The sequence below is a fragment of the Ostrinia nubilalis genome, chromosome 3 (assembly GCF_963855985.1).
Source record: "Ostrinia nubilalis chromosome 3, ilOstNubi1.1, whole genome shotgun sequence".
In the NCBI taxonomy this organism is placed as follows: Eukaryota; Metazoa; Arthropoda; class Insecta; order Lepidoptera; family Crambidae; genus Ostrinia; species Ostrinia nubilalis.
This window is the reverse complement of record NC_087090.1, coordinates 9,312,026-9,320,900: the sequence shown is the minus strand read 5'-3', so window position 1 is coordinate 9,320,900 and position 8,875 is coordinate 9,312,026. Positions and strand designations below refer to the sequence as shown.

General features: G+C 33.4%; 2 protein-coding genes across 2 annotated transcripts; one reads left to right on the top strand and one right to left on the bottom strand.

Moving 5' to 3' along the window:
- Positions 1-1,631: 1,631 nt before the first annotated feature.
- On the bottom strand, positions 1,632-3,639 carry LOC135088308 (PITH domain-containing protein CG6153). Its single transcript, XM_063983171.1, has 5 exons — positions 3,553-3,639; positions 3,235-3,455; positions 3,036-3,157; positions 2,347-2,451; positions 1,632-1,915 (listed from the first exon to the last, which is right to left on the bottom strand). The coding sequence occupies exons 2-5, from the start codon at positions 3,418-3,420 to the stop codon at positions 1,705-1,707; spliced, it is 624 nt and encodes a 207-aa protein (XP_063839241.1). The 5' UTR covers positions 3,421-3,455; positions 3,553-3,639; the 3' UTR covers positions 1,632-1,704.
- Positions 3,640-4,063: 424 nt separating this feature from the next.
- Positions 4,064-8,576, top strand: LOC135087851 (transmembrane protein 164). The gene is made up of 6 exons (XM_063982680.1): positions 4,064-4,332; positions 4,657-4,839; positions 5,108-5,224; positions 5,299-5,377; positions 5,886-5,986; positions 6,067-8,576. The coding sequence occupies exons 1-6, from the start codon at positions 4,198-4,200 to the stop codon at positions 6,301-6,303; spliced, it is 852 nt and encodes a 283-aa protein (XP_063838750.1). The 5' UTR covers positions 4,064-4,197; the 3' UTR covers positions 6,304-8,576.
- Positions 8,577-8,875: the final 299 nt, after the last annotated feature.

Sequence of the window (8,875 nt, the reverse complement as noted above, 5' to 3'; positions counted from 1 at the left end):
TAAGATTTTTATATTTTATAAGTATTCAAACATTTATATAATAACGTTAAAAACATTTAACCCTTAAATGCATGATTTTTTATTTAGTTATGAAAAAAATATTTCAATTAGATTTTTAGTCACAGATAGGGGGAAAAATAATTTAAAAAATCGTAGTACGAAAAAAAGTATATTTTTGAAAATTAACAGTATGTAGCCAAATGTCTACACCATGCGTTTGTATGCCGTAAAATTGTTCTATGGTTTGTTTATTTGGCTTTTTTTTTCAGCATGTTTGGCTCGCTATCTGAAAAGGAAATTGAGGCAGCTCTTGCTGCTTTAAATGATGGTGCAGTCTCAGAAGATGATGAAAATTTAGATGATGATAACATCGATTATTACCCAAACGTACGGGATTTGTTGCATGATCAGGATGAGGAGTCCATAGATCATAATCTACCCTTGGAACATAACGAAGACCCTGGAACATAACCCTCCCATATTCTATGAAGAGGAGCATATATTAGATCAGATCTTCGTTATGTTCCAAGGGTAGATTATGATCTATGGACTCCTCATCCAGATCATGCAATAAATCCCGTACGTTTGGGTAAAAATCGATATTATCATCATCTAAATTTTCATCATCTTCTGAGACTGCACCATCATTTAAAGCAGCAAGAGCTGCCTCAATTTCCTTTTCAGATAGCAAGCCAAACATGCTGAAAAGAAAAGCCAAATGAGCAAACCATAGAACAATTTTATGGCATAAACGCATGGTGTAGACATTTGGCTACATACACAAAAATCAAGTCGAAGGCACATTCGGGATATATTACCAAAAAATAAGCTATAATAATGAATTCTTACATTATTTCTAACACGTATGTATTTTTTTCCAATCGTTTTAGCAATTAATTCTCACTGAATCCGAAATTCAAATACCACAAATTTTGACACTACCAATTTTTTCTCTTTCGCAATCGCTACGTCAAATATCGGTTAATTTTTTTTCAAATCTACCTTCATTTGCGTTTTTTTCATTTTTATTATGATGTTTTCTATGATATTAGCGTACGTTCAGAAACGCTTATATAATGTGTTACTTTTTATAATTAAAAAAGTACTTCGTAGACATATGGCAACACTATGCATTTAAGGGTTAAAAATCGTATGAGAACGTTTTCGACTTCTCCGCGGACGAAGTCGCGGGCAAAAGCTATTTGTAAAATAATTAGACTAAATTATTAAAAGTGCCTACCCAAAGTCATTATTCCACGCGGACGAAGTCGCGGGCACAGCTAGTATTAATATAATTTGGCATAATGAGTTTGGAATGTTTCTTGCATAATATTACTTTTCCATGATGCCTATAACATATTTTTTTGATTTAAAGTGAAAAATAGGTTAAGGTGCGGCGGGGGTGGCCCTTGGGCCACCCCTAAGCCGCCTATTTAGTTTTATACACACATAAATGACCTCATAATAATCACATTTACCAAATCATGTGGTAATTATTCATAATAACCGGCGATTATTCATAATTTTCACATTTATCACTTTGACCGTAACATATATATAGCATTTGGCAATGGGAAATATTGTTATTAGCTACCTGTTTATGCCTAGTTTATTAAAACATGGAAAAACAATTTAGTTTGAATAATTTATTTTAAAGTGCTATACATTATATACAAGGTATAGACCGATTAGGTACACTTTTTATCAATCAATATGCTTGGCAACAGAATCCAAATGTTTTAATTTATGGTCATCTAAATTTGGTCTTGCTTCATATGTGCAGATGGTGACCCCATGCCTATGTCCTGGTGTCCATTCTCCTTTTAGACCAATGTAGTAGATTTTAGTACTTTCAGCGCCAAAGTTACTCGGGAAGTGCATAGACAGATGTGATACAGAAGAAAATGTAACAACTCTGAAAAAAAAATACATTGTGATTACTACAAAAATAAAATTAAAAGTTAGTTGGAACACTATTTTGTTTGTGATATACAAGAAATTAAGCAATTGAAGTCTATCGTCCACAATAGGCACCACTGAAGAGTAAGATCCTGTTACTTGCTTGTGACTAGAACAGTGATGCCAACTGGTGAGCCTTAGTGGTAGGAGGTAGGAAGACTATTTAATTGCACCTTCTTTTTCTCACCAGGTCGGCGCCACTGTAGAGTAAGGTCCTGTCACTCACCAGTGGTGACTATTAAGTATAAAAACGATAGCCCTCATAAATCTGATCTAAGTTAAAAAACAATAATAAAATATATTTTATAAATTTTTAGTCACTCAATGCTGTGTTATTCTCCATTATAGATAATAGGTAAATGTATTTTTTGCTTACAAAATACTTACTTTGGAGCATACTCAAGAGCGCCTTCACTGTCCCTTTGCAGTTCAAAAACCTGATCAGGTTCTATGGACACATCATCAAAAGTCATATTTGGTCTATTTTTGTACCTGAATAAAGTTTTCATAAATTATTTATTGATTTAATTCTCTAATCCAATTGACTGGACTTACATCAAAAAGCAAGTATTTAAGAGTCCTACACAATTTTAAGCATATTGTTTTGGATCATAAAAACAAAACACTGAAGACCAGACAAGATTGCTTAGGTACCTACCTACATTTTACAAAAAGTTTGAAAAATGTTACATGACTAAAGATTAAAACGCAAATAATAAACCCATGAGATATTTAAGAAAAAATATACTTCTTTGTTTTTTCTAATTTTATAAAGCAATTCTATGCTTATTCAGTTTAGAAAAGAAGTTAGGTATGATCTGTATCTATGTACCTATTTGTATGTTTAAATTAAATGGAGAACAAAAGACACCCAAGTAGGTATGACTCTACACATTAGATAATATTAAAATATGTAATTGGTCCAATTAATGAAACTCAACCAATCTACCTGCCTACAAATCCACAAGTTTATGAATGAATGTTTTGAATAGCTTAATACTCGAAGATTATTTTGTCTTAAAATTAAATTTAAATCTGATTAAGATTTTAATAAAGGAAATAAACTAGGTACTTACAATCTTAATTTGGCTGGATGCGCATCAGTATCTTCAGAAGAAATTCTTATGCCTTTGAGTTTAACATTTCCAGTAAAAGGTATGTTAAAAAGTAGCTCTTCATCTGCGTCGCTTTCTACAAACTAAAATGTAATCAAAATTAATCATGCGTGGCATAAAATGTATCATAAAACTTTTCAAAACTTTCAAATTAACTTACATTGGTCCTGTCCAATCTCTTGTCCCATGGTTTGAATACAGTTTTACCAGCTCCATCAATACTCTCATTCAGACATTCTAAATTTTCTTTATCGATTTTCTCAAACAAGTTGTATTGTATACCCATTTCATCTGAGTCAGCATGATCGTGGTCATGATGACCATCATGACAATGACTGTGTGCCATCTTACTGTGTTTTATATTTTATTCAATAATAGTTCCTGAAAAAATTGTCTTATGAGAGGAATATAATACTTGCGAATGTTTCATTTCATTAAGTAGGTATTACTGTTTTAATCCTTGTTAAAACGTACTTACTTTAAAGTTTTCGTTTTTACGAAAACAAAACCGGCACTTCACGAAGCACAAGATCACAAAATGACTTTGACATTGACAATATTGACATGACATCTACCCTTTTTTTTTATTATTCCAAAGATATTATAAATGTCGCATTGCATTTGCTGAGTTCGCTGACTCGTGAAACATTCATTTACGAATTGTAGCGAATTCTGTCTGTGATGTAGTGTACCTACTGGCGGATTTACACTACGCGGAAATTAGCCGAGTCAAGTAAAAAAAACAGCGGAGTGGGGATGAAATTCATTCATTTTTCATCACCACCCCACTGTTTTTTTACTTGACTTGGCTAATTTCGGCGCAGTGTAAAAGCGCCTTACAATTTTTTGGCGGATTTACACTATGCGGAAAAAAACCTGTTTTTTTTTACTTGACTTGGCTAATTTCCGCGCAGTGTAAAAGCAGCATTTCAAGAAATTTCAGAATGTTTCAGAACGAATGTGTCGTTTGCAGTTTGTTGGCAGCCTTGTTTGTCAATCACTATTGTCAGTCAGCGGGAGAACTGTGATAGCGTTAAATAATTTCAGGCGATTATTTATAATTTAATTAGTGATTTTCTAATTTAAAAGAAATGGTCATCATTTTCTAAAAAAAATTGCAAGAATGTTTGAGTGGGCTTACAGTGGTGCAAATAAGGCCGTTCCTAGAAATGTTGGTCCTGAATGTGCGTTTTTTTTATCTCCTCAAAGGCAGATAATTGAAACCATATTAGTAACTGGTATTTGCATTTATATTTTAGTAAGTATCAAAAAAAATACTTTCCAAAATGTTTAAAATAACATCTTATAACTATTTAATTGTATAGCTTAATCAGTTCAATATCCTTGTAATGGATTTTTAACTATTTTTTATATTAATTCCTATGTGTATTTTACAATTTATTGTGTTATTAATAATTTTAATTCATCTAAATTGAATTATTGTAATCATAAGTTATTGCAATATTATGCTTCTTAATTTATTTATTTTTACAATTTAACTACCCACTTGAAAAGAGTGGGTATTTTTGTAATTTAAATAAATAATTAAGTTGTCTAATTGTTTATTTTTCATTATTTACAGATCAAAACTTATCCAAAACTTCAATTACCAAAAGAAGACAATTATATTAAAAGTGATAGAGGTGGCAAACGGTTGCTTGTTGTATTGTTAACCTTCCTATGGGGAATGGAAATTGGTTTCAAGTTTGCATCTCGTACTGTGATATATTTGTTAAATCCATGTCATGTTACTACATTAATACAAGTAAGTACATTGAAATATGTATTTATTCTCATATTATTCTAATACATCTTTATTTATTTAATAACTTTGTTCCAATTTTTAATTTGAGATGGTGAACTATATTTATTTTGACCATAAAAATTTCAATGAACGTTATGGCCTATGGAAAGGAATTTATTTATAATTATCAACCCAAATCATTTATCTTTTTCGAACATGAGATTTCCACCGCTTATTACTTTTCTAACGTAAAAACTATTGTATCAATATAATTTTCATCCTTTTACAGATATACTTACTTTCTGCACCACCAAGTAAAATGGTCAACGCACTATTTCGTATTCATCTAAACTTATTGAATGGCCCTTTATTAGCCTTTTTGTTTCCTGAGACAGCTTCCAGAACGGTAATTACATTTTTGCAATACATTAGTTGAGTATGGTTAACATTACAGTGATTGATTTTCCCCATTTATTTCAGATATTCACTGAAGCCGCATTATATTGGATTCAACATGGAATGATGTTTGTTATTCCTTACTATCTTCTGAGAATTGGTGGTATGTATATTTATTGTGTCTGTACTCCTCATAGTATTGGAGCATTTAGGCCGCTTTCACATTAGGGCGTGAGAAGCGCGGCAGCGGCGATTTTATTATGTGAAGGCAGGCATCTGCTGTCATATAGTATAAAATTATCGGCAGCGCGTGTGTTGCACGTTTGTCGCGTTGCTAAGTCGCCTAAAAGTGAAAGCGCACTTATTTAGATTCATTTTTTAAAAGGATACTCTAGTGCAAATCTTACCTTAACAAGTCTGTCATTGTTTAAAGTATCATAAGCACTTAGGGGGGCCTTTTAGGGCCTAATGCATGTTTGCATAAAATAATTAACCTTAAAAGACCGGGAATCGACCCTGCGACCTATGGCATAATTAATTAGTCGTCGCGTACCATTTTACGAAAAAGCCGACTTCGAAATTGTTATTCTTGTATGTATTTATAATCAAAGAATCACTGTAGGTAATAATTAATGTTATTGCCAATAAACAAACTTATTTTATCATTTCAGGTGTCTATAACATAGAACCATTTTGGGATTTCAATTGGGCCATATTTAGCTACAGCTTGAATTTGTTGTACCATTTTATTGTGTTACAATTTATAGCTATTGTAAGTATGAATAGTATATTCTTTAATTAGCAGAGTACATGTTTTGACTAAAATTTACAGCTATGAATTTGTTTTTTCAGCCTGCCCAAGTTAATTTGAACCATATGCTATGTCCGGCTATATTGGACCCGTTTGACGGCCCCTGGTACCGCATCGCAGCGGTGACGCATCAAGCGCTGCTTTGTCCACTGCTGTGCAAGGCTTACTGCCTCGCTGCCGAGTTTTGCCTCACGAAATTCCCACCAACGAAAGTGAAGCCGCACATGAAAGATTACTTGCAAGACAAACCAAGTGACAAACCATCGAAACTTGACTAGTAATAATTTGTATTATTATACTGTCTCTATGGCTGTAACCCTCTCAGGGTAGCTAGAATATCTATATTAAAATGCCTATCATAGTAAAAACAATATTTCATCGCGTCCATTTAGTTCGAGTGATTACTAGATGTAAGGTAATATAATATTATTAGATTTTAAACTGCGTTTATAAGGTATTTAAAATAAGGTGGTATTTGTAGCCATAATTATGTAATAGCAAAACCATATTTACATAATGCCTTGATTTTTAGTCAAATTAGAGTCTATTTCATAATGATAAATATCGATTAAACGGACAAAGTCCTGTTGAATTTCATGTATTGTATTGCTTCTTTGTTTAGTATCACTACATTTGTCATGCTTGAACCAAATATTACTAGTCAATATAGAGCCTAACGAGGTGCTCGTGTGCGGTATCCCATTGAATTAGATGGTTACATAACGGATATGTCGTCGTAATTTATAAGTGCAAAATGATTATAATAAGTCCTATGTACCCAATTCAAATTAATGTTTGTTCTGAACGCCTATACACATTGTATACCTAAATAATTCTAGTTACATACGATAGGTAGGTACAGGGTGTGAGGGTAAATTTTTCAACTCATACAGTGAAGGTAGGTGCACATTTGAGCGCCGCGGCACTGTGCTGCAGCTGCACGTCACTTTTTATGCAACGACTCTCGCTTCAGCACACTATACCCGACACACAATTATTATACTTAATAATATTATCCTTCTTCCTATCCTACTAATATTATAAATGCGAAAGTTTGGATGTCTGGATGTTTGTTGCTCTTTCACGCAAAAACTACTGAACGGATTTTGATGAAACTTTACAATAACCCAGAATAACATATAGGCTATAATTTATGAAGATCTGTGACAAACTAAATTTCACGCGGGTGAAGCCGCGGGCAAAAGCTAGTTAGGTATGTATAAAATATGTGAATCTTTTTGACGCTTTGTGCCGCGCCGCGCAGCACCCCGCTGCTCTAATGCGGTTCGGCCTTTACTTAATCTCACCCCAAATCAATTAAACTTATTCAATAATATCATAATAATACGTTTTTAAACTGCTGTTTTTTTTTCAGTCTTGTATAGAAATTTAAAATTAATTTATTTTGTGCTAAAATCTCGAATTTTTAATTCCCCCTTACACTCTGTACTTATATTATTTAGGTGGGAACAGTTGACCCGACCATAATATTTTATGATAAAAAAATTACTAAGTTGATGGGGATAAAGTGATAAAAGGGATACGGATGGTATATTAATTTGAAAAGTTAAAGCCACTCGTAGGCACCGGATCCGGATCATTATAAGTTTCGGCGAGACGCCTGTGCGGTTCTAATATTATCTCAAAAAATTATGGGATCTGTCCTGTAGACAAGTTACAAGACCTGACAGTTTTAAGTAGGCCCCAGCGCAGCGCAGAGTCGCGCGTTATTTTTGTATTAATTACTTACTTCAAATAATTAAAACTGTCACGTTTTAGGGGAGCCCATGTGCACAGTTATCATTTTGTCTAAAATTTCTTACTTTTTACTGCAACTTGTTTTGAAATATTATTAATTAGCTGAACTTTATGATTTCTTTATTATTATCCTAGTTTTCACAACCTCGATAAAATGTTATCGATGATTTTGGACGATAAATGTACCAAGAAGAATGAATGGGCTAATCGTCGAAAATCGATAAAATGCAGTAGTTTCGTTTCGCTATTTGCCGCAAAGTGCCGCGCGTTGACTTCTATAAACCGTTAACCGAGGCTTAAACCGTTTTTCTGATTCAGTAATGTTAAGGGAATGGAAATACCTACTTTAATTTAGGGGTGTTGTTTTATTAGGGACGGGGATACCTATTCCAACAATAGGTATAGGTGCAATATTGATGAGGTCGTGTTTTTACCAGCTATTATCTGGTTTAGGGCAAAACTTTAAGTTTTAGAATTTGTATTTGATCAATAGACCAATTTTAACTGAAAAAGTTTTGCTACTCGAATGAAATTTAACGTACTATAATTATGTAAACTGCTTGTTACTTTACAACACACTTGTGGTATTATTAAAATAGTTATTATAGGTAAAATTGAATGTTATGATCCCTTAGTAAATTACATTTAGCTTAATTTTTTTTTACACACGGAATCTGTCTTATAACAGACCCAGAAAGTACACGTAATCAGTATTATTTTAAAATAATCTCATTGTAAGAAGAAGACATGTTTTAGTCAGGTTTTAGTTAATAAAAGTATTTATTATAAACTATCGAGTTTTTTATTTGGCAAAAGAGCATGGTACTTGTATGTGTAGTCATAGGTGCTTCACAGAAAAGCTCCGCAATTTTTTTAAGCGACCCGCTCCGTGCTTTTAGCTTGAGGAGCTTTTGTAGCCTCACGGGGCAGAGTGGCCGAGAACAGAAGGTACTCGATTAAGTTGTTTGGCGATCGTCAGCGTGTGTGGTGCCAACGAGGCAGAGTGTGGGGCTTAATTCCAGGCTTTTCATTTGGTTTCCAGCCTACGGCGGTTTCACTAGTGGGCTCGTTCGAGGGGACAACGGGCGCGAC

Coding starts and splice junctions, on each gene's coding strand:
- LOC135088308 (XM_063983171.1), bottom strand. CDS start 3,420: ATGGCACACAGTCATTGTCATGATGGTCATCATGACCACGATCATGCT. Junction 2,452..3,035: donor CATCCAGCCAAATTAAGATT/GTAAGTACCTAG, acceptor AACTTTATTCAG/GTACAAAAATAGACCAAATA. Junction 1,916..2,346: donor GCTCTTGAGTATGCTCCAAA/GTAAGTATTTTG, acceptor TTTTTTTTTCAG/AGTTGTTACATTTTCTTCTG.
- LOC135087851 (XM_063982680.1), top strand. CDS start 4,198: ATGTTTGAGTGGGCTTACAGTGGTGCAAATAAGGCCGTTCCTAGAAAT. Junction 5,225..5,298: donor CTGAGACAGCTTCCAGAACG/GTAATTACATTT, acceptor CATTTATTTCAG/ATATTCACTGAAGCCGCATT. Junction 5,987..6,066: donor TGTTACAATTTATAGCTATT/GTAAGTATGAAT, acceptor TTGTTTTTTCAG/CCTGCCCAAGTTAATTTGAA.